Source organism: Eubalaena glacialis, chromosome 7, assembly GCF_028564815.1.
Source record: "Eubalaena glacialis isolate mEubGla1 chromosome 7, mEubGla1.1.hap2.+ XY, whole genome shotgun sequence".
NCBI classification, from domain to species: domain Eukaryota; kingdom Metazoa; phylum Chordata; class Mammalia; order Artiodactyla; family Balaenidae; genus Eubalaena; species Eubalaena glacialis.
Window position 1 is genome coordinate 101,507,926 of NC_083722.1, and position 25,708 is coordinate 101,533,633.

A 25,708-nucleotide genomic window follows, 5' to 3' on the forward strand; every position below is an offset into this window, starting at 1 on the left:
TGCAGAAAAGATTTCTCTGGCTTATTCATGAAGCTCCTCTTCCTTTTCCTGAAAGTATCACAGAGAATCATCTGTGCTTTGGAGAATCTGTAGCTAGGGCTCAGGTACACAGTAAGGTCTGTCTGAGACTCGGATTGCTTCATCTTTTCTTCTGCAAGTATTAAGATACTCAGGTCCTGTGCTCTCTTGAAACCCTCTTCCCTGCTCTCCTCAAAACACACACACACACACACACACACCCCCACACACCCATTCTGTGCGTTCACATCCTCTGTCCACTGTGCCTCTCTGACATCTTCTCCTGAAGATCCTGGCCCCAGTGACGAGAAAACTCTGGGCTAAGAAAACTAGAAGATAGTGAAAGGAAATTGAGGCAGAGTTGCATATGCTGACACTTCGTTATGTGGTATTACGTGGAGTTTACCCTCATAGTTATTACACTCATCAGAGTAGAGTGGGAAATTCTCTTGCTATATGCACATGGAGTCCAATTCCTCAAGCAAACCCCAGTTCCTTAAAAACAAACAAACAAACAAACTAGGGAAGAGGGTTACCAAGAGATGCCCCGGGTGCAGTTATTTAAATCGCCCTGCCCATCTGGGATCATGGTACCCTGTCTTCTTGCACCTGCGTAGATACCCAATTGACTGGAAGGACGGAATGTTTGTTCATATTCAGAGTGACACCACAATTTAAGTACAATGTTAGCCTTATAAAAGTAAGATTTGTGAACTGTCTGCCATAGTTGAAGACCATCATACAGCAGCTACTCTCACACTTAGTATTGAGAGCTCCTCTGAAGAGAATTCTGGCTTACCCATCACTGAGCCCTACCATCTCCTGCCTTTTTGTCTTTTAACTTCTCAAGAGCCTGTTACACATACACTGATGTAGGGCAGATTTTGTAAATTCCCGCGAAACCATCACTCAGCTTCAAGAGTTTTCAGCCCTTTGCCATCCTTGCCATGTGTCTCTTCTGTGCTCTCTGGAGTTTTCATATTCAGATCAGAAATGGGCTTCAGTCCCAGAAGAAACACCAATAGCCATTGTCTACAGAGCGGGTGATTTCTCATCTTAAATTTGCTTTGGCAATTAACTTATGAAAAAGTCATTTATTAACTATAGGTGGGACCGATTCCTGGTCGGCTCCTCCATTGAATGGTGACGTGAGCCGCTTAACTTTGTCCCTGTCACTGAGCCCAGCGGGTCTCTGAGCTGGGGAATGAGATCTCCATGCCTTTCATCCTCTGCTGGGCCTCAGTTTCCCTCATCTATAAAATGAGATCTTTTAAACTAGATGATGCTTATAGCTCTAAAACTCTACAGTTTGGAAACATGGCCTCTTACCAAGTGCAAACATGAGATGAGCAGTTATTAAATTATCCAGGGCTCTGTTGAATTGTGCCATAACTTTATTTTGGATAGACGTTTCCAAAGGCTTGGCTACTGCTATAGGCATCGTTCGAGAGTCACTGGATTTGTCACTGGCTGCTGTCCTAAAGTTAAATGATGACTTCATTGGAAAAGAGACATAACACTCTAGAGATCCATTTTCACATACTCCACACTTTTCTTTGGAGGAGCATAATGTTGAATGAGACTGTCTTTTGGAAACTTAGCCTCTGGCATGGAGATGGAAATTATTCCTGCCATATCTGTTTTTGAGCATCATCCTGAGTGTAAGGCACCACTGAAGAGTTCAGAGGAAAAGGAAGCAGCAGTGCACACAATGTGTTCACCGGCTTGTTCTCCTAATGCTGAGATGCAGCCAGTGTGGTATCACCTGTCGGTAACAACGGATTAAGATGGCAGCACTGCCTAAAGGGTCTCTCGCCCTTTGTGAGGGCTTTGGTGCCGCATCCTTTCTCTACTGTAGCCTTTGGAAATGGGAGCCCCGCTGCTGACCATCCAGGCAGAACTCCCACTCCTAGTTCCTCTGCCCCCCCCCCCAAGAGTGATCACCAGACTTCAGGAAAATGGCAGATGACCTGGTGTTGGGAAAGGGATCATTATCTTGCTTTTAGTCACCAGTGAGTTGGTGAAGAATTTCGAGCAAGGGGAGAGTGTGGAAGAGGTAACGTTGTTCCTAGCCTGGGGCCCAGCTGGGCCAACTGTGAGTGCTGTGTGTCCCCCCCCAACAAGCGCCCCCCACTTCTCAAAGTCTCATTGAATTTTCGGGTCTCCTTAGGCATCTCATCCAGTCCCAGCGCCCCAGGGCGAAATGAGGACGCGGCGCATGAACCCTGCATAACCCCCAAGATTCCATAACTGATGGTGTTGACAGGGGCTTGCAGGGTTTTTAGATGCTCCAGCTTTTCCTCTTTCTTCTCCTCCTTATCTCCCAATACATCTTTTGTTCCAGTAAGTACTCCAAACAGAAACAAACCAATCTGGTGTCGTTCTGAGCCTATGAGTCACCTTCAAAACAAACGATCGTTTTTACTGTTGTGGTAAAAACTGGGAACAAAAGTGGACTTGTAGGGGCGGAGCGGGAGGGCCGTGTGGATCCCCAGCGTTCTGGCTTGCAGTCTTGAACCTCACGGGGCTCTGTCCTTGTTTCCACAGCCCAGCCCGTTCTGTACTGGTGTGCCCGCAACATGTCTTTCTGGAGCAGCATTTCATTCAACCTGGCTGTCCTGATGAATCTGCTTGTGGCATTTTTCTACCCATTTAAAGGAGTCCGAGGAGGTACCACCCATATCTTTAATTTCAAGGGAAATTCCAGAAGCAGCAGGAAGGCTGTGACTTGCATCTTAAACGTGATCCCTGGAAGTACTGGTGCAAGTTATGGGATCCCAGTTAGCCATTTTCAGACAAAATGAGAGTGTAGCTTTTACCACGGGTTTATTTTTAAATCTAACTTGAAATAATATAAATTGTATGTCCATATTTATTTACCAGGAAAGAAAGAGGAGAAGCTGTATACAGTATTAAGACTGTAAGAGTTCATCTCGGTCAGCCTCCTTGTTTTATATGTTGGAAAACTATTTGTCAGAGAAGCTGAGAGATTTAGCCAAAGTCACACAGCCAGTTAGCGACCGAGCTAACCCTAGCACGTAGATATTTCGATGCTCAGTCCAGTAGATGTTTTTTTTCCCATGCCATACTTGTGAAATTGATTTCAGACGAAAGAATTTGTAAGAAATCTCTGGAATTTTTTTTTTTTTTTTGGACAAGAGGTAGGGTGAGGCAGGGCTTGAGTGACTGCAGACTGCACATCCTTGGCTGTCTAGTCTATTAAGAGCTACATGCCATTATTCACATAATGAAACGTGCTGTCCATGGTCTTGATGGATTTCCCCCGCCACTGTCTCCTTCCACTCATCTGTATGCACATTCTGCTGAGAAAAGGCAAACCGTTCAGGAGGGGCATTTTTCTGTTTGGGGCTCCTTGGTTTGCTTAACAGCTCTCTGGAGACATTTACGCCTGTGGGGTTCTGGGGGTTGGCGGAAGCTCCTCTTCTGTTAAACATCTACGACCTACTTTTCTGACACCTGCTACAGCCTCCTGGGAGGCCTACTTTTCAGCTCAATTTCTCATCAGAGCTTTTTGGCAGATCACCTCCCATATATATGTCACAACCTGCCAGGAGCCACCTTGTGTGAGACATAATGGGATGAAGAGTCCAAAAGTAAGACCAAAAAAAAAAAAAAAACAATACAAAAAAAAAACAGAAACAGTGCAGAGGTAAAGTCCAGGCTCAGCTCTGGATTTAATAATGCAGATGTCATAAACGTAATGGAAGTAAATTTAAGGTCAGATTTGAAAGTGGTCACATGTTCTATGATGTGTCTAACTTACTCATTTGAGGCGTTAGCTTTTCTGTTTGGCCTGAAGCTATGTTGAAGGCTCCATTTAAGTGATTTTTTCCCCCCAAAAGCAGTACTTAAACACAAGCCCAAGGAACATTTTCCTTTAAAATGCAATACCAGGAATCATAAGTGTTCTTGGCTGCAAAGTTGGGCAGGTTCACAGGGCTGCAGGGTGTTCCCCCTGGGGGATGTCTGCCTTCACCAGGCTGCCAGTCAGCAGAGGTAAGAGTGCAAAGTGGTCAACCAGGGGCTTAGGTGGAGGGGACAGAGCCCAGGCCTCTTTTCACCTCTGGGGAGCTGTTGTGCACATCATAGCAGATTCTTCAGCTGTTACTTTGGATGTGTTTTCATTTTACCCTCCACTTCTTTAAAAATATTTAAAATTGATTTTTTTAATATATCTTGGCCATTTTCTTCACTGGTCACTTGTGGCAGTTTTGAGGCCAGTGCTGGGGACAGTTCATTGACACCTCTCTCCTCTTCAATGATAAGCCTCATCCAGTGGAACAGCTAGATTTACAAAGTCCAGATTTCGTGTCTAGGCCTGGCTCTGCCACTCACCTGCCACGTGACTCTGGGTGAGCCACTTCAATTAGTTCTCCTTATCCTCTCTGTTAAGAGGTGCTTAAATTGAGCCAGTAGTTGTGAAACCTAGGTGTGGATTTGGAAATTCCTGTAGAGATCAGGAGAAGATAGTTGCTGACCTAGTCAGGATCCCTGGAGCATCCTGTTTCTTGCCCATCTAAGTTCAAGAACTACTGGATGCGATGTTTCTTAAAGGTCCTTCCAACTTTACAGTGGTGGCACTCAAGGTGGCATCAGCCCTGGCTGATCTGTAGAAGTCCAGGCTTTCTGTTTTGGCAGCATTGGCTTTAGAACTTCATGCAGATAGACTCAACAGAAAACGTAATTAGATGTCCTTGGAGAGAACAAGGTTGATCCAACCTAAGGAAGCCCTTTCCATTATGCAGTGACTGAGATCACCTCAAACACATCCACTCACTCAGAGGGATTTATTTTTTTCTTTTGGAAGATGTGTCGGGGGCATCTTCTATACTCACTGTTGACCATCTTCAAGAAGAGGGTTGTGTTAGCCCTGTCTAGAAACAAAATCTGATTGGTTACCTGAAAGTATTTCTTTGAGAGCAATATTTGTGCTCGTTGAATCCTGAAACCAGGATTTCCAAAATGTCCCTCTTGCAGGTGTGTAATGACCTTGCTATGTGTGCCGATGTGGCTCTGTGACTTCCAGGGCTTGTGGCTGCCAAGGACACTGTGGCCTTAAAAGCTCCTTTTTAGAAGTATCATTTTCCCCCTTTATTTCAGAACTGATGAGTCACAGAGTCTTTGAAAAGCATGAAAATTGGGCATCTTCAGATTTCATACTGAATTTGTAAACATGGCATGATGATTAAAGCACATAAAGTACTACTTTTTAAACTTTCTTACTGTTGAAATTTTCAAATATATACACAATTAGAAAGAACAGTATAATAAACTGCCATATACCCATAAGCCCAGCTTTAACAATTACCAACATTTTGCCAGTTTTGTTTCATTTGTACTCCTACTGTATTTTCTGCAAGATTTTAAAGAAGTCTAGACATCTTGTCGTTTTGCCCATAGATATTTCACTGTGCATCCCTAACTTCTAAGAATATTTTAAAATGTGTATAATCACCATACCATTATCATATCTAACAAAACTAACAGTAAATCATGTCATAGCCTGTCCATATTCATGTTTCTCCAGTTGTCTCGAAGAAGTCTTTCTATAATTGTTTCTTTGGAATCTAGCATTAATTTTCACCTCTGTTTTTATAGTGGGAAGACAGCAGGTTTTTATATTGTCCCCTTCAGGATTTGAGCACATGTGTTGTACTGGTCACATTTATTACACTGAGCTCTTAAGAGCAGTTTAAGATGATAATCAAGCGCTTAAGAAAATGAAAGGCAAGCCACAGGCTGGGAGAAAATAGTTACAAATCATACATCAGACAAAAGGCTTATATCCAGAATGTATAAAGAGCTCTTACAACTCAACAATAAAAAGATTACCCAATTAAAACAGTGGGCAGAAGATTTGATCAGTTACTTCACACAAAAAAGAACATATGAATGGCCAAGAAGCACATAAAAAGATATTCAACATCAGTAGTTATTAGAGAAATGCAAATGAAAACCACCATGACATGTTACTAGAAACCTACTAGAATGGCTAAAATTAGAAAAACTGACCATACCAAGTATTGGTGACGATGTGGAGCAAGTGGAACTCCCATATATTACTGATGGGAAGGGAAAATGGTACCATCAGTTTGGAAAACAGTATGGTTAGGTCTTCTAAAGTTAAGCATGTACTTAGGATCCCAAAATCTACTTCCATGTTTTTGTCCAAGAGAAGTGAGAACATAACACCCACCCCAAGATTTGTACTTGGTTGTTTCCAGTAGCGTTATTTGTAGCAACTCCAAACTGGAAACAACCCAAATATCCATTAATTGTTAAGTGGATAAATCAATGGTGGTATATTCATATTACGGAATACTGCTCAGCAATAGAAAGAATAAACTATTAATACACACAATAACCTGAATGGATCTTAAAAATTTTGTTAAGTGAAAGAATTAAAAAGACTACCTACAAATATGATTATTTTTCCCATTTCATGAAATTCTGGAAAATGCAAAGCTACAGTGGTAGAAAGCAGGTCCATATTTGCTTGGCATTGGAGATGGGGGAAGGCGTCAGTTGCACAGGGCACAAGGAAACCTCTTAGGGTGATAAAGTTGTTTATATCTTGATTGTGTTGGCAGTTACATGAGGTCATATGACTGTATACACTGCCAGAAGTCATCAAAGTGTGCACTTAAAACGGATGGATTTTTTTTTTTTTTTTTAATGATAGTTAAGGACCGTTCCTCCAGGGACGTATATACTCCTGGTATATGCTGTGTCACCTTAGGCAAGATACGTAACCCAAGATTCCGTTTCCTCTGGAGTAAAATGGAGATGATAACAGCAACCTTATAGGGTGATCAAGAGGGTTAAATAAATGATAATCAGCGTAAATGGCTTAATACAATATCTAACAATTGTTAAATGCACAGCAAGGGACGCCTAGGCCCCAATATGCACTTCTTCCTGAATTTCTGAGAAGCTTCTGCCTCTTGGTGCCCATTCCTAATCAGGTTTACCTTTGAAGGATATCCAAAGGGAAGAGGTAGGTGGCTGGGGTGAGGGGGATAGTTTTCAGAGAGAAAGTGAGTCTCAGCAGGTGTGGACGAAATGAACTAGGGCAGCCAGCAGGCTCGTGGAAGAGCTGGAACCTGCCAGGGCGCCTCTTTCCCGGGCGGTGCTTCAATCCCAGCAGTTCTGGAGAATTGAAACTCCTTTATATAAGTGGCCTTAATCATGTAGTGCTGCTTGTTTACATCTGAAGGAAACTCAAAATGTGACAGCATTTGAAATAGGGGTGTTTTTTTTTTTAATGAGTGTTTTACAGAACCTTATTTTTAGCCCTGTTGGCTCATGTTATATAACCAAGCCGTCTCGTGGGACACTCTAAATAGAACTTGCAATAGCAAGAGATGACAAAAACTGGTATAAGCTCTTTGACTACAAGGATAATCTAATTGTAGGATGATGCTAATGATAAGGAAGTTGCCTTCCTCCTTGCCTTGAAGAAATCTGATGCAGGCAGGGGACCTGCAATTTTCCTTAGCATACTTTTAATAGAAATTAGAAGTTTATTCTTCCAGCTCGCCTCCCCTAAGAGTGAAGTGTGACACATGTATGAGTTTTGCTTATGGAACAAACTCATTTGATGGCTGCCTACTGGGTGCCCAGTGCTTCCCTTGGGGAATTTGGAGTCTGGTGGGGATGGGGTTTAGGGAGGGGGCGGTGACTGCTAGAGAACAGTGTCCCATAGGGATGACCAGGGGTACAAGAATCAGAGAAGGAAGGAGCACCTGGCATGTTTTGTGAGGAGGAAGGGCGTGGAGGAGACTTCCTAGAAGAGGTGACGTCTAAGCTAAGACTTAACGTGAATGGGAAAGGGAGAGAATTTCCCAGGTAGAAGGAACACGTATCAGTAGAAGGCTTGCAGGTAAGAAAACATGGATGTGATGGGTTACGTCTGGGGCAGAGAACTGGACGTGAGGGTTGGGACATACAAGGCCAGAGAGGTGGTTGAAGAAAATGACGTTAAACCTGTTTTGGTCTGTCACCTGTACCCGGTGAAAGCTCTGATCTCTGAGAGCCCTGCCTTGTCCTTCCAGGAACCCTGGAGCCACACTGGTCAGGGCTGCTGTGGACAGCCATGCTCATATCTCTGGCCATTGTCATTGCCCTCCCCAAGCCCCACGGCATCCGGGCCTTAATCGCTTCCACAATTCTCCGGTTGATATTTTCGGTCGGCTTACAACCCACGTTGTTTCTTCTGGGAGCTTTCAACGTAAGTATGAATACCTTCATCGCCACGGTTTTGTTTACATACAAGTAGGAATGCCTTCCATCCTCCCCAGAATCTTGGCCTGTGCTTCCAGCGCAGAAAAATATTATCTGGGTCAACTCTTAAAATAGCAGAAGCAAAGGAGAGCTGCAGGTGGCCGTCTCCCTCTTCCCCTTCTCACAGGACGGTGAACCTCTTAACGTACTCTCTGGGCACCGACAGTCTCGTTTTCAGGGAATATTCCTCTCAGAATTAGGCAGACAAAGGGAGAGAAGTTGAGGTCTGGGTTAGTTTTGCCAATCAGGTCAAAGGTGTGCTAGGATGAGAGATTTTAGCCAGTAAGTCAAATGACCGAATGTTAACACAGCACCCACTTCTGGTGAGGACCGCAGAGAAACAAGAGGAACTGTTGACAGAGATGGAGCTGGTGGAGAGGTAAGAAAAGAATCAAGGAGAGTTACCTCAAAGTCAGTAGTGACATTTGGAAATGCTATTTCACCGCTGTGGACGGGTAGGTGCCAACTCCATCTGTGGAATTCCTAGGAAATGGACACAACTGATATAAAGCCATAAATGGGAGAGGTTTCCTGGTGAAAAAAAGGAACGAATTGGGACATGTGGGGATCTAAAACTGCCTTCCAGAGGTTTCTGCCCTGAGTGTATAAGGAAGCTAAGGTCACTGTTCAAAAATGGAAGTGATATTGCAAAAAAGGTGAATCCAGTAATTGAGGGCAATCATAAATGTCCCCAAATGGCTGTTCAGATGGCAGAGGCAGCAAGGGCGCTAGGGGAGAAGGAAGACAGGGCTGAAGTCTTGTCTTAAAGAATGGAGACAATGGGGCCAGGAAGCAGGGATTGAGAGAAGCATCTTCCCCATAGGCCACAGCAGCGAGGGAAGCCCGGACCTTTTCAGGAGACGACCAGCCGTTGAGTTTCGCCTCCTCTGTGGCTCATGTACTGACATGTAGGGCCTGATCCTGTACAAGGAACCTGGGCCCTGAATTTCAGGAAGACGCACTGGGGCTTCATCCTCCAGGTCAGCGTGTTCCAAGTTGATAAATCTTAGGTGAAAATAGCGTTCCTTGGTCAAATCAATGTGCGAAATGCTGGGTTAAGCAACATGAAAGGTTTTTCACGGCAGCATTTCTGAGACTTTAACATGCTGATACGGGTTATGAATCTGTAAGAAAGGGACACCGGGTATTCGTGTTTCCCGAACTTATTTGCCCACATTTTCTGTAAAGTATCACTTGGAATTAGTGTTGTATAGAATATAGGTTGGGAAATTCTATTCCCAATAGTGGGAAATGATTCAGGGTTTTTGAGCAATTCAGTGGTTGAGAAAATTCCCTTGGTAGTGGCATGAATATACACGGATTTGAGCACGGGGGGTGGGGGACCACTTAGGGCCTCTAGCAGGGCTTTCGATTACGTGTGACAAGCCTGCGTCTTGGTCATAACGGAGAAGAAGGAAGGTACAGATGTCAGAGCTTCGGAGGGAACAGTGACACATGGTGGGCGTAGGGTCTGAGCCTTAAGCCTGAAAGCAGTGCAGGGCTTGGACTGGGTCCTTTTCTCCAGGCAAAGAAGGTATTACTGTCTTGATTGGGTGATGAGGGAGGCAAGTATGACTCCAAATGTTTAGTCACGGGAGGCTGGGCGAAGAATGATGCCTCCAGCTAAAACGAAGTCATGCAAGACCTGGTTTTCAGGGTGAAAATAGACCAAAATTGTTGGCTCACTGGGCTTGAGGTAACAAGACAAGCTATTAATGTTGGGCCTGATGTTTGGAAATGCATGACCAGAGTGACAGAGCCACATCAGCGTTGAAGCACGAAATGCAGGCTTCACTTCCAGTGAGAGGAAGCTTTTTAAGAAAGAAATACAGGAGAAACAAATAAATAAAAGGAAAAAACACTCAGTATTTCAGAGGTTGTCTTCTGCGAGTTAATTCTTTTGTTTCTCTGGCCTTTGGTCATTCCATAGTTTTCTCTTTAACGTAAATCAGTTGGGGGAAAGACTCCATTTGGATAACTAATGACCATTCATAATACCATTAGCTGCGGGGGGAAAAGCTGAAACAGTAAACAATTATTTAGAGGGGATAAAAAAAGAGGACCGTTCACATGGAGCAATGGGAGAAGAAATAGCAGCTGTGGGCACACGGCAAAGGAATGTTGGAGATCTGAGAGCTGGGGAAGCAGCCCAGGGTGGTATCCTGGCAGCCACGTGTAGGGAGGGTGGTGAGAAGGGTGCTGCAGGAGCTGGGGTTGGGTGCTAGGAGTGGACAGGGCAAGACGTCTGTGTGTGCCCTGGAGAATCGCTGGGGACGTGGGGAGAGCCGCTGCAGTAGAGAGCTGGGACCAAAAGCCACATCTGACACTAACCAAAGTGGGATCCGTAGGAAGTGGGGACAGCAGACTAAGACCATGAATAGGAGACAGTTGCTAGTGAAGCGACAGAGAAGACGGGGGCAGAAGTTAAAGGGCAGAGTGGACTCAGGTGAAGTGGATTGCTCTGTTGTTAATACCGCAGGTGCCTGGGCTTGTGTGAGGTCCTGGAATGTCGACCAGAGCGTGACCTTTTTTTTCTTTTCTTCCTCTCTGAAACCCCAGCAACACAGTTCTTTCAGAATGAATGATGCTTTCTCCCCCTAAAAAAGATCCTACACTGGCAAAGGTTAGAATATTAGAAGAAAAAGACCTGGTGGATTGAAAGGTTAGCCTGTCTGAGAAAGCCGAACCTTCTCCGTGGGTGTTGGCTTCCCCCCTTATCTGATTGCCGAGAAGCTCGCTTGCACTGACCCACCAGATTAACTGGCACCGCTTCCCCAGCACCTGTGGCCAAGCTAGCTCGGGTAGCAGGAGATGGTTTTACCAAGTGCAGCCGAAGCGCATTCTCTCCACCTTTCTCCTGATTCAGGTTTTTCTAGCAGCATATTGCTATAGGCAGACTTCAGGCATGGGGTTTCTCTCAAAGGTGGGACTCTGTTATACAGTAGGTCAGCCTTCAGTTGCAGGGGTCAGAAAACCTAATCCACGCTAATATAAGCAAAGGAGAAAATGTGCCTGAGAATCTAGCGCCTGGCTTCAGGTGTAGCTGAATTCAGGAGGCTGGACAGTAGCATCAGGGCTCAGTTCCTCTCTTTTGGTTCTGCGCTGGTGGTACCCTTGGGCTCCATGGTAACGCAGGATGGATGCCAGCAGCCTCAGAGCTCACTTTCTGTCAGGTCCAAGGTCAGAGGTAAAGAACAAAATTGTCTCACGCTGCAGTCCCAGGAAGGATCTCAGTGGGTGTCATTGACTCCATTTGGTCACGTGCCTATCCCTGAACCAGTCGTTGCCAGGGGATTGCCATAATTCCGACTGGCCAGGATGGAGCCCCACCCAGACCTCAAGGACCGATACATGGGAAGGGATGGATGCCCAGAGGAAAAATAGAAGTTATTCCCAACCCAAGAAGGGCCAAACGTTGGTACTTTACGAGGTCCCAGTGTGGCTTCTTCTGGGGGATAAGAGTAGTCTTCTTGGAGAGTGGGGGGATCTGATAGTGTAGGTTGGGAGGGAGACTTACCTTTATTCTTTATACTCTTTCATGCTATTGGAAAAAAATGCTATTACTTTAACCATGTATATTTGACTATTTCAATGAAATATGAGTTTATGAAAAGGAAGAAATCAGGAAAATCACATTTCTTTGCTTATTAATAAGGTTACATACTTTTCATATATTGTTTTTTAACTTTTTATTGAGATGTAATTGACATATAATATTGTATTAGTTTTAGGTGTACAACATTTTGATTTGATATGTATATGAATTACAAAATGAATACCACAATATAACTTTCCTCACCAAAAAAAAAAAAAAGTTATTCCCAGAAAGGGGGGCAGGGGAATAGAGCTCATCCTGAAGTCACTTACTTTCCCCTGCCCACCCCAAGAGAATTCTCATTTTCCCTGTAAAATTAGGAGCAATGGGTGACAGGAACTGGCTGCTTCTCATTAAATTGCAACCCTCTAATGCCTAGAACGTAACAGAAAGTTAGAAAACACTTTTCATCATGCTGATCACAGGGTTCGTGGATTGAGGTGACTTCTGTGTTTGACTAACTCATGTAAGGATGTTAGAAATGATTCATATCTCATCTTGAAAATCATAATTTCAGTATGTGTTAATTTTGTTTTTGTCACTTACAAATGCCACTTGATTAGTGTTGCACATGAAGTTATTTGACTGTCACATTAACTTGCAATATGCCTGAAAAGCAAAGTAATGAAATGACTTTGATCCGCAGAACAGTTCTCGGCGTTCGGTGGGCCCTGGGTGCAAAAGGAAGCTTTTGTTTGGGCACAGGCGCCGAGAGACGCTTGGGAGCAAACTGCCCTCGGCTCTTGTGAAGAGTCTCGAGTTCGCCATGGTCCGTGCTTATCTGACTGTTGCTGTCATTGTTGTCAGGTCTGCAATAAAATCATCTTTCTGATGAGCTTTGTGGGCAACTGTGGAACATTCACCAGAGGCTACCGAGCCATGGTTCTGGATGTTGAGTTCCTTTATCATTTGCTGTATCTGCTGATCTGCGCCATGGGGCTCTTCGTCCATGAATTCTTCTACAGTTTGCTGGTGAGTTGCTGGTGTTGAAAGATTTTACATGTGGGCAGCTAGGAGAGCATCCTCTGTCCTTCCTCCCCTCACAGACCCCTACTTTTCATGGTGACTGGTGTGCCTGGTCTAACGAGGTCCTAGCCCGTGCTGTACGCAGCGTTTGGGGCATCTGGAGAGGAAAGCTACCCAGGGAGCAGGTCAGCTCTCAGGAGCCCAGGAGGTGCACGATCACACTGCGTGATCATGATGACAGATGATGCCCACCATCTGGATCAGGAGATGTTGCCTCCATGTGCACCTTTGTTTGTCTTATTTCTTGGCCTCAGCCAGCACTTACAAGAAGAATGTTTTTGCGACTGTCACCTTCTGACAGTTCTCATGGGATCCATTTTCCAGTGAAAACATGTAGTGCCAACAAGAGCAGGAGCTATTTTCAAAGACCCAAGACCCATGACAGTGAGCTTGATAGATTTATTGATCCAGGAGACCTTTTCAGAAGAAGTTGTGTTCCAGTCTGAGCCGAGTGCTTAAATGTCTTGATTTTCCATTATTCTCCTCCTGAGCAGGTTTTTAAATGACAGACCTCTATCTGCTTATTCTCCTGTCATTACAGGGAATCTTGACCTGTAGAGTTGTAGATAAAAAACCACTTCATTGTACCTATGTCAAATGACAGGAAGCGTAAAATTGACCTTTCTGCGAGCAAAACCGTCCATAAAGGGAATAGAAGAAGTATTAGAATGTTTCTGATGATAAAAAATGATCAAGGCCTAAGTGTTGACTTAAGACAAGGGACTTGGGTATACCCTGGCAGTCCAATGGATAGGACTCTGCACTTTCATTGCCAAGGGTGCAGGTCCGATCCCTGGTTGGGGAACTAAGATCCCGCAAACCGCGAGGTGCAGCCAAAAAAAAGAAACGACGAGGGATTTACTTGCAAAAAGCAGGGCAAGGAAGACACTTCCAGGAGTTGCCGTCCATGTGGTCTCCGGGCTGGTGACTTAACTGTGCTGGGCCTCAGTTTCCCCATCTACGAAATGGGGAGAACAGTCCATTTCCTGGCAGGGCCATCATAGGGATTTTTTGCTACTTCACGCGTCAGGGTCTGAGAACAGCACCGCCACAGAAATGCTGAGCGATGGCCGGCTGTTATTACCGTCTCTGTCATCCCGTCTCCCCTCTCCCATCCAAACACCATAAAGAATGCACCATCTAGGCCTCCAGGATTAGCTCCTTCCATTAGTGGTGGATGTTGGCAGGCTGAGGGCTATGGATATGGATTCGTTGCCCTCATTTTAAAATAGGTCTGGCCGTACTTTGAGGTTTTAGGCAAAGAGGTCTCTGGATACACTGTGATGGCCATTACGTGCCCTATTTTGGTCACTCTCTATCAGAGATCTTTAGAGCTCTGTGTATATTTCTAAGCCTTTTTGTCTCATGCAATAACACCCCTGGGTGGGGTTCCTGTTTGTGAGTCTGGGAAACCCAAGTCCGGAACCTGACAAATTCCTGTCCTCTCTCAGTGCGGAGGCAGAGTTGAGTCGGGGTCTCTCCCACCCCTGCTGAGGGGTCTCTCCCACGAGGTAGGGGAGTCCCCTTTAGACAGTGCCATCTCGCCTTGGCAGAGAATGACTTTTCCGACCATCTACATCCCGTTGGCTCTGTTTCCTTTTCTGTTCATCACATCCTCTTCTTTTGGTCATTGGCAGTGCCAGCTGGTGCCAGAACTAGACGCGGTGGGTGTCATGGTGAGACGAGGCAGTGTCGTCCCAGCCCTCACGGGCCTCACAGTGTAGAAAAGAACAGTTACTGTCACTCACTGACCGTTCCCTGTGTGCTCTTTCTGTCCCCTCTCACGACCGCCTTTGAGGCTGACGAACTCTGCAAATTACCACTGGCGAGGTGGAACCTGGTGAGGCAGGTCACCTGCCCAGAGTCTCACCGCAAGTCAGGGGCAGAGGCCACGATAGCGACGCAGCTCTGTTGACTCCCGGGTCTAAGTGCTTAAGCACGGCCCTGAGCTGCCTTTCATTTGAGCCTGTGAAAAAGTCCCTGCTCCGGTGAAACCGGTATTTCGCATTGCAGTCTGCATGCCTGCCTTGCCATCCCTCACCTGTCACAGAAGGGTCAGAGGAGCTCAGAGCTCCTGGTGATGCTACCTCGGCTCAGTGCACTTTGAGAAGGACTGACCAGGGTCCAGTGAGACCGGGGTTGGACGCTTCTGCAGGGTTTCTAAGCCATCTGGGCCTTGACTTTCTGTGACTTCAAGTGATGTGTTCCTTGTGGTGTCAAAAGCAGTATTTAACGTGTCTGTTGGGAACCACAGACAAAATACTGAAACCGTTCACATTATTCCACAAATGAGGACAGCCTGTGACAGGAAGGAATTGGAGAGAGACCTCTAGCAGGGAAAACCCACACGTCACGTGAAAGCTCTACACCCGCAGGGCGGAAAGGCAGAGTGGGCGACTGTGGCCTAACTGAAGTTCACCCCGAGACTGGCTGAACCCGGTCCCAAACCTGCCTTCAAGTTGTGCCCTTAGCAAACTATTAACATCCCAAGATGAAAGTGTGCAAAGTTCGTTAGCAGGCAGGTAAGAAAAGGAGAAATTCAGAGTAAACGTGGAAGTGTTCTAATGTCAAACAGTGACATACTGATTAACACACGAGCGTGATCCCGTGTTGTACCTGTAATGTTGGGAAAGGTTCAGAAGCATGATCGTGCCCACTTCTAGTGAGAGTGCGCTAAAATGAGCCTCGTTCTCTAACAGTGCTAAGGATAAATTGGTACAGCCTTTCCGGAAAGCAGTGGAGCGATATTGTGTGTTATAACATTTGACCCAACAGCTCCATTTCTGGAAACTTGACAAAAAGAAATAACTGGACAGGTATATATACAGGCACATGCAGAGGTGTTCATCACAGCATTACTTTTAATGATATATAATTGAAAACATCTTGACTATTTAAAAAAGGAAAAGATATTGGTTGAGTAGACTGTGGTTTTTCCATATACTGGAATACTAGGTGATCTTTTTTTTTTTTTTTTTTGAAACTGATGTAAGGTTTATTATTTTTTTCCTCAGAAAAAATTATAACAGAAACAAAGCTTAAAAACATAATGAAGGAAAACTTTCCTTAACAAAGATCCATGGACATAAAATGAAAAAGCTCTCAGAAATCCAAATAGATCTAATTGTTCTTTTTATTAAATATAGACACAGGTGGCAGCTATATTGCCCAAATTCAAGAGACTATAAATACCTCAGGACCATATTCGAATAATCTCTAGTCTAAAATGAGTGAAAGTACCAGAAGGAAGAGAGAAAAGGTATTATCCAGAAAATCAGACCACTGCTTATTTTTAACCAGAGCTGTGATGATAGTTATTTACTTAGATTTGAAAAAATATCTATTTTGATCACACCCTCACAGAGATTCTGAGTTTGTCAATCAGGCTATCATCCAGGCAGGTACTTTAACTAGGTGATCCTTTTGACATGAAAATGTTCATGATTCTTTTTACCAAGCAAGCGGACTATATGCCAGCTTAAGGCGTAATATTTTTGTGAAAATATGTATGCATACGTTACACTTTTTTCAATTATGTAGTAAGGTCAGAAGGAAAGAATTGTTGAGTAAATGTCTATAGATATTGGGGTTATTAGTGATTTTTGTTTTTTCTTTGTGCTTTTTTGTGTTTTCAAAGTTTTCTCCATTGAACTTGTCTAATTTTCTAATTAGAAGAAAGTTTTTCCTTATTATCAAGTGATGTATGTCCATTGTTTTAAAATCAGAAATTATAGATAAATGAAAAGGAAAAAGTGACTTGTCATTTCAGTGATTTGGGGGCTGTATAATCTCTACAGTTCTTAGCCCCAGAAAACAAGTGTCATTTGTTGTCTGAAGTTGCTCTTCCTTGCTGCTTCATGGTGTGGGTTGCTGGAAAATATTTAACCAACATTAACAGCAACATTAGCCTTTGTACTCTTATATCGAATAAACGCCTCTTCCTTGCTTCCTTTTAAGTGTCCTCCTTTACCCGGTGCCCTTCACACTGGTCTCAGGACACAGACTGGCCTTATGGAGGCAGAGGGGCTAATTGGGCAGCAAATGAACTCAGACGTAAAATTCTAAATTGGAAGGGACTCAGAGACGAGCTAGTTCAGTCCACTGATTTTACCAATGCAGAAACTGAGGTCCAGAGAGGTCTCATGGCCCGATCAACAGCTTGCAACAAATTAGAAGCAGAGTCAGGATTCACACCCTTGTCCCCTGACTCACTTGGCTGTGCACAGTCATTCCCCAAAGCCACGGTGGAAGCAGGACCTTCAGGACAGGATCAGATGTCCACACAGAGGCCATATTAAAGCTAGCCCCCCCAGGTCCAGAATAACGCCGTGCATCTCTTCTCTCATGGCTCTCCGCCATCCCTCCAGCCAAATATCTGAGATTGTAGTTCTTAGAAAACCAGCTGCTGGTCTCCCATACCTCTAAGTACCTCCAGGGAGCCTCCATTTCTCATGAAGCCAAGTTCTTGCAAAGCGCAGGCGCCTTGGACAGAGGGCGCACCAAGATAGTGAACCCGCTGTGAACCGCAGGGCGTCTCTGCCCCGACCAGGGCCATAGGAAGGGTTTAGGCTTCCTGGCGTGCTACCACCGCCAGCGTCCCTGCTGTGTACTATCTGTGTGACCTTGGCCCAGTCTCTTCGTCAGGAATTTAATGATAATTACCATCGACTGTGGACTTACTCAGCACAGAAGCATGACTGTCTGCTAAGCACTCTATATACATTGTCTATTTATTCTTTACAATAAGTCTCTCTCCTCCAGTCTGCAAATGATGAAACTGAGGCTCCGAGAGGAAGGGGGTAGTACCTGGTCCTGGTGGCAGCGAGCGGTTGAGCTGAGGTTTGAACCTCTGTCCACTCCAGAGTCCCTGCTCCCTGGCCTGGCCCATTGCAGGTCAGCCAGTCCCATGTCCAGAGTGGCTGGCCCTTAATAGAAGCTCAGTGGATAATCCCTAAATGAATACCAGGACCCTCATCCCTTTCGTCCCCCTTGTCCTCTGCAGCTCACTGGTACAGCCTGTATTTTCTCTATTCCCAAGACCTCTAAGCTGCATGTAAACAACTTGAAATTGCTCTTGTTTCCCACCCTCCTTGTCTGTATTTGTTTTTCCTTATTTTTACCATCTCGGTTTTCACTGTTAAGACAGGCAAGTGTAACACGTTAAGAGTACAATGCTTTTGAGTTTCCAGAAGGGTAAATTCTTTATAAATCAAGTTGTCATTAGGGGATATGGATATCCACCTAATATAGAGGCTTCTTAAAATTGTCCCATTGTCGTCCTTTCGTTTGTTTTTAAAGCTTTTTGACTTAGTGTACAGAGAAGAGACTCTGCTTAATGTCATTAAAAGCGTCACTCGCAACGGACGGTCCATCATCTTGACGGCGGTCCTGGCTTTGATCCTGGTTTACCTGTTCTCAATAGTGGGCTACCTTTTCTTCAAGGATGACTTCATCTTGGAAGTAGATAGGCTGCCCAATGAAACCGCTCTTCCAGGTGGGTTTGGGATCTTCTGAGCTTTTTTAATGTTAAAAGAGTATTTCCTGATTACAACTGAACTAAAAATGATGACTTTGGCAGTGTAGGTATCTCCCTAACGCTCAGAGTGTGAACTGAATACAGGGCTTAGTTTTCACTTCATTCAAAGGGCGGTATGATGTGTCAGTGCTAAGTGTGAGTGTCCAGATGCTACGTTGAATTTATTTACTAAAGTCCTATTTTAAACTAGTACAACATTTTCATAAAACAGTTTGACCATGTATATTGAAAGCATAGGAGTATGCATCCCTCTGGCTTGGTAAATCTACTTCTAGGAATTTATCCTTTAAAAAAAAAATGTAGAAACAGATGTGTACGGAAGTATGTTCATTGCAGTGTGAAATTGGAAGCAATCTCAACGTAAGGGAGTGTTTCATTAGAGTGTGGTTCATGCATGCTGTGGTGAACCCTGCAGATATGGTACCTCTTTATAAACCTTCATGGAAAAGTACCCAAGATATGGTAGGAAATTGCAGAAGAATAACTACAATAGGATCTGTGTAGATTTTTATTTTTAATTAAAAAGCTCATATGTCTTATAAAATATGGAAGAATATACCCCCAAACTGCAATCAGTGGCTGTCTCTGGGGCTTTTTTTTTTTTTTTTTTTTTTTTAACAGTGTGCAAGTTTTACAGTGAGCTTATATGATTTTAATTTATAGAAAAAACAGAAGAGATTTCCTCTTTTGAGAGAGAGATACATATTCTTGAGTGATACCCAAGTGCCTTTTCCCTCAATTAAAATACTTGACACTAGTAAGTGAAATATTACTGGTTTTTCATCTGGTAGCCAGGCGCCCTGAGTCCAAGGAACAAACTAGAATTGTAACTAAGCCAGGCAGCCTTTTTCTCCCTCCCAAATGCTGCATTCTTGGCATGTAACTCCAGCCTCCAAGTTGACACTAAAAATGGCATTCACTGCCAACCATCTTAGGGTTTTGAACTAAACTGATCTGGACCTCAGATTTCCACGCCTGCTTCTCATGCAGACTTGGTATAAATCTTGCTGGAGTCTGTATGTTCAGTAGTATTTGTCGAAGAGTTTCAGCTGTTTGTCTTTAAAGTTGGAGAGGTGCTATTTAAGTGCGATATTTCTAGTAAGCTTACAGGAATTGACATTTCTGGCTTTTTTCCCATACAGATCACCAAATGAAAGTGTAAATTGCATCTCTGCTTTGAATTTATATGCAGGCTTGTCGGGTGTTATTTATGTAAAGAATTGTTTAATCAGCCGTGAATTGGGGACTTCAAACATTTTAACCATATGTTGCCAGATTGTTCATCATAAAATTTCCTTCTCTCTCCAGAAGCCAGTGAGAGTTTGGCAAGCGAGTTCCTGTACTCTGACGTGTGTAGGGTGGAGACTGGGGAGAACTGCTCCTCTCCGGCACCCAAAGAAGGTAGGACCTCGCAGCGTTACCATGTTAGTGCCAGGCTCCCCCCAGAGGTTTAGATGGTGCACATGACATTGGAAGCAGATGAAAGCAGACTCACTGCTCAGAAGTAAGGCCAGTAGCAAAGAGGAAGGGCTGGGAGAGAGGAGGGGGATGAAGCGGGGGAAAGAAGGCTATATGGGAAGAAAATAGCTGCTTCATGGATTCAGCCAGTATTTACTGAGTGCCCACTATTTGCCAGGGACTGTGTTGTACTCTAAGATATAATACTATAGTGGCAGGCTCGGGGCGGGGGGAGAGGGAGGTGGGCCAAGAGGGGATTACTAGAGAGGATGCTAAGTGCTGAGAATAAGGATGGAATATAGAAGATAGGCACCCAGCCTAAGACTGGAGTAAGAGTTATCACCCAGGAGGTGACAGCTAAACGAAAACAGTAGAATCTTGGGCGAAGGAGGAGGGGTCGGTATTCCTGTTGGAGGGAACAGCATGCCTAAAGGCTTGGACGTAGAATACAGCATGTTTAGGGAGACAACGATCATAGAGCAGGAAGAAGTGAAGCCAGAGAGGTCAACAAAGGGCCAGATCATGAAGGGTCTTACATGTCAGGCTAAGGGGGTCAAAGCTTCCTTAAAGGATGATCCAGGTTGTGGAAAGGGGAGCGATATGATGAGATAGGTGTTTTTGCAAGGCCATTCTCACTGCAGCTGGAGAAAAGAACAGGGCAGTCAGCAAGTTCTTCCTCCAAAAACCAGTAAGAATGGACAGTTTCCAGTTTAAAGCGATTTCTTCAGAGGACCAACTGTAAAAATGTTGCTGGATTTAGCCCTACAACTTCCCTGGTGAGGAACCTGGGCCCTGAGCTGAGAGAAGAGATGCTTATCACTCAGAGTACTGAGCGACTTACCTAAGGTCAAGCGCCTGGTCAGAGCTGACACTGTAGTTTAAAATCTGAAAACGATAGGGAATATTTTAGATTTAATAGAGGGAAGGGCAGTTCTGGGCTTGAGAAATTAGCAAGGTTTAGTGATGAAAACAGTGATGAAAAAGAAAGCTTTGGATGCTCGATTCCTTTCTTTTATTCTTTCTGGCTCCTGTCTGTCAGCTGGTGAGATGGCATTCAGGAATCCTGATCTCCAAATCCCGGTATCTCTTTTCCCTCACGTTTCGAATCTCTCACGACTTGGCGTGTTCGCAGAGCGGGTCCCTGCAGAGGAGACGGAGCAGGATAAAGAGCACACGTGTGAGACGCTCCTGATGTGCATCGTCACGGTGCTGAGTCACGGGCTGCGGAGCGGGGGCGGAGTGGGAGATGTGCTCAGGAAGCCGTCCAAAGAGGTAGCTGCGCCCCAGGGGAAGGAAGAGCAGGGGGGCAGGGTGGGTGGTGAGAGCACAACGCAGTGGGCTCCAGTGTAAACCGAAGACACAGAGGCAGAGCTGGGAGCGGTGATGAGTCGACATGCGTGCGGGACCAGCTGCTTAGGGCTGCTTTCCTCTCCGGTCACCCTCGAGTTGCAGCCCTGGGAGGAAGCCCCGGCGCGGAAGGGGGCAGCTTCTGCTCTCCTCTCCGTGTATTTAAGCCATTCCTTCCTTCGGGGGCCAGGTCTGGCCTGCATGAACACATTTGTAAACCCCTTAGATCCCAGGAGGCTGCTCTCGGGCACGTGCCACGTGACACTTGGAGAACTCACAGTATACACAGCGGGTGTGAAGAGAGCCGCATTTGTGGCTTTTACACTTTGGCGCCCAATGTAACGCCGTGCCGAACGAAGCACACGGCGCTGCTGGGGGTTGGGGTGGGCCAGGAGGGCTGGGACATCTGACTTGGATGCATCAAGTCCCCTCCTTCTGCCCCGAGCCCTGCAGACCCAAGTGCTGGGGAGAGGGGGTAATCCGCTGACAGAGGCGCCTCTTTTCCAGGAGCCCCTCTTTGCTGCTCGAGTGATCTATGACCTCTTGTTCTTCTTCATGGTCATCATCATTGTCCTTAATCTGATTTTCGGGGTCATCATTGACACCTTTGCCGATCTGAGGAGTGAAAAGCAGAAGAAAGAGGAGATCTTAAAGACCACGTGCTTTATCTGCGGTGAGTGGTGCAGCCTGGTTTTTGCCGCGGGGCTGGGGGTGCCCAGACTCTCCGTGGGAAGGGCCGCTGCTGTTCTCCAGCGTCCCTGCCCTTGGCACTGAGCGGGCCTCTGATCCGTTCTGCTGGGGAGTATCTGGAGTGCCCACGGACTTAGTGCAGCACTTGCCAGTTGGTTTTAAGAAATGAAGTTTGGGCTAGCAGAAACATCGTGGCACATCATTTGAAATGTATGTGTCTCAGGGTCTCGTGGTTGTTGGGCTGCCAGAGCGTCTCTTGTTCCCATTCTAAGTAACTAGAATGGAGATCTTTCGTCCACCTCCAGCCTGTGGATGTCTTTACTGCAGATGGTAACAGGTGTTCAGTGGAAATAGAGTCCTCTAAGAGCATATAGTGCAAATGTTCAGAGCTTGGGCTTGGGAGTCAGACCTGGTTTCTGATTAAACCTCTGCCACTTAGCTGTGTAACCATGGTATAGTCACTTCACTTCTCTCAACCTTTATTGTTCATCGGTAAAATGGGTACAATAATATGTACTTCTCTGCCTTATCTTGGGACTTAGGAGAGCTAGTTTATGAAACATGCCTAGCATAGCACGTGCACTGTGTAGGCACTTAATGATAAGTAGTAAACGGCTACATAAGGGAGGTGCATGGGGTACCAAAGATATCATTTTCAGTATAACTACAAGGAAATACATGTAAATGCAGATTAATCGTGTAGGAATCTGGGAGCTGAGTAGTCATTTCAGGATTGTTCATAATGTAGTTACTAAATACATAAATTTCCTACTGGTGTGTCTACTCAAAGAATGATCATTTTTCCATTTCAAAACTTAAGATCTTAGCTTTTTGCCCCCTTAAAACCATTTAAAACTTTTCATTTTGACAGAATTCCAGTTACAGAAGTCATAAGAATAGTACAAAGAATTTCTATATACTCTTTACTCCAGTTCCTCACATGTTCAAGTTTTCCTTCATTTTCTTTATTCACACACACACTATTTTTCTGAACAGTTTGAGAGTGGCTGGCACAATGCCCCTTTATCCCTATTTCAATACTATATATTTCCTAAAGATAGGACCCTTCTCTTATATAGATGCAATATAATTATCAAAATTGGGAAATTAACAAGGATGTAATACTCTTACTTCATCTACAGATCTACAGATCCTAGTCAAAGTTCACACTTTATCCCAATAATGTCCTTTATAGCAAATGATAGTCCCAGGTCATGTGTTGAATTCAGTCCATTGACATTTTTGAAGAATATAAAAGTTAGTTGTCTTGTAGCATGTCCCTTGGTTTGGGATTTTCTGATGTTTCCTCATGGTAAGATTGAGATTATGCATTTTTTTTATAGGAACATCAAAGAAATGCTGTATTCTCCTCAGTGCATCATATCAGGAGGTACATGATGCCAGTTCATCTTATAACTGGTTGTATTAACTCTGATCCCTTGGTTAAGCTGGTAATTGCCCTGTTTCTCCACTGAAGTTACTTTTCTGCTCTTTGTAATTGAGAACCATTTTATGAGGAGATACTTTGAGGCAACATAAATATCCCATTATTTCTCAAATTAAATGTTAACTCACCAGTTTTTGCATCCAGTTTTTTCCTGAGTCTGTGATTGTGATGTTTGCCAAATGATGATTTTCTTACTTTCTTGTTCTTTCTACATTTGTTAATTGGCTTTTTACTTTAAGAAATAACTTTCTCTTTTCCCTGTGTATATTTGTACTTTTGTATTTGTAACACAATGGATTTGTGTATTTTTAGTTAATTCAATGGGTTATATAATCCTTTACTGTCATAATTTATTCTGATACTCAGATTGCCCCAGATTTTGAGAGCCCCTTCAAAGCTGGCTTCTGTGTTTTTGCCATGTCACCATCATTTATTATGGACTTTCTTACTTTTTTAGCACCATGAGATATTCTAGATGCAAGCTCACCTTGTATCTTCCCTGACCCAGCCCTGGTGTCAGCCATTTCTCCAAAGAGCTCTGGTTCTGTTTAGTGGGGACTGGTATTTAGAAGCCAAGATCTGGTGACTGGGTGTGCTCATTCCTCTTGGTGTGTCACTGCTCCCAGGGCTAATTAGGGCACAGATCTAGAGGACACGTGTATCCACACAGTTCTCTATCTATTTTATAAACACATGAAAAAGGATGAGTTCACACCCATACCTCTAATTCCAATTCAACAATCAGAGTTTATTCTCTCTCTCTCCCTTTCCATCTTTGTGCTCCCTTCTTTGACAGTTAGGTATCTGACTCCCAGTATCACCATGTATTTATTTATTTCCTCAATCTAAGAATACACAGAAGCTATTTTCAGAATTGCTCACCTATACCTCTGCAAAATATAAACTTACCAGCTGGCGTTTAAACTGTATGTCTAGTTCTTTTTGTCCTTACACTGTCTCCTCACAAACCTTTTAACGTGTCTCCCTTTTGGCATTTACCTGGGAGAAGGGACTTCACATTCACTGGTTGCCTGTGTGCGCGGGCCTGTCACACCCACGCTTATTTAACCCACACACACTTCTGGAACCTAGATGGTTGTCTTCCCATCCCCTGAGAAGGCAGCTAAGGCACATGGAGACCAAACAGTGACTGGTCAGTGGCAGAGGTGGAACCCAAGCCCAAGTCCATCTGACCCACAGCCTGTGTTTTCCTGCTATGATGCAAAAGTGAATGCATTTATAAGGCCAACAGAACCCAACCCTTTAGAAAGACGGGAGTGAAACCACAGCCTCCTCTGTATGGGCAGTTCTCTCGTGGGTTTTTCTGCACCACGGCTGCTCACTCGGGGCTTTCTGTCTCTTTTTAGGCTTGGAAAGAGACAAGTTTGACAACAAGACTGTCACCTTTGAAGAGCACATCAAGGAGGAGCACAACATGTGGCACTATCTGTGCTTCATCGTCCTGGTGAAAGTCAAGGACTCCACGGAGTACACGGGGCCCGAGAGTTACGTGGCGGAAATGATCAAGGTGAGCGGGAAGAGCTCCTGGAGGCGGGTCGCGCTCCGGCCTGCTGGCCTGGCCTCCGCTCGGAGCATGGTGCTGGGAGCCAGTGGGGAAGATAACATCCGGCGTCTACGGATCCCTTACCACGGACCGGGTGCTAGGCTCTGGAACTTCTTCGTGAGTCTTTGCAGGTGATCTTCAGAAGCCCTAGACAGGTGGTGTCATCTCCAGGTTAAAGGAGGAAGCACTGCAGCTCAGAGAGATTAGCACACGGCCGCCCGAACCGGGGCTGGGCTTCTAACCTAGATCTCACTCTGTAGCCCGCCTTCCCATCTCTATGTACTTGGCCTCTTTTCTTGATGACGGATCCTTTTCTGTTTTTTCTCCTTATATAAGACCTGGTCTCTAAGCGGTATATTTTTTAAATGATCACTCGGTGTAGTTCAGCCTGGTTGGTCTGTTTGGCCTCAGCCTAGCCTTTCTGGGAGACAATTTGCTAATCATCAGGAATGGATCACGTGAGGGAGGAATCTGAGTCCCAGATTAATCTTCTGGCTGACGGGGAGCGTGACCGCCGTGGCCCGGGAAGGGGGAAGCTGCCGCAGGTTTGCAGAGCGCTTTTCTCAGGCAGGGCTTTGTAGAGGCACCAGGCGTGTGCTCTGGGGGTCCCGGGCCAGCTGTCCTTTCATCCCTGTGGTTCTGAACTTCATTGAAACGTTCAGGGGCGTATGGTAAAGCGACGAGGCATGGGCTGTGAAGTTCAGGGAGCCTGTGATTTACACC

General features: G+C 44.9%; 1 protein-coding gene across 1 annotated transcript in view; it reads left to right on the forward strand.

The window, feature by feature from the left end:
* The window catches only part of ITPR1 (inositol 1,4,5-trisphosphate receptor type 1), a 319,709-nt gene that overhangs the window by 268,987 nt on the left and 25,014 nt on the right, over positions 1-25,708 (forward strand). The window contains exons 50-57 of the mRNA XM_061197169.1: positions 2,566-2,688; positions 8,094-8,269; positions 12,725-12,889; positions 18,242-18,437; positions 19,788-19,880; positions 21,070-21,209; positions 21,792-21,957; positions 24,789-24,949. Of these exons, the coding sequence (XP_061053152.1) occupies positions 2,566-2,688; positions 8,094-8,269; positions 12,725-12,889; positions 18,242-18,437; positions 19,788-19,880; positions 21,070-21,209; positions 21,792-21,957; positions 24,789-24,949 (1,220 nt within the window). The remainder of the gene's footprint in view (positions 1-2,565; positions 2,689-8,093; positions 8,270-12,724; positions 12,890-18,241; positions 18,438-19,787; positions 19,881-21,069; positions 21,210-21,791; positions 21,958-24,788; positions 24,950-25,708) is intronic.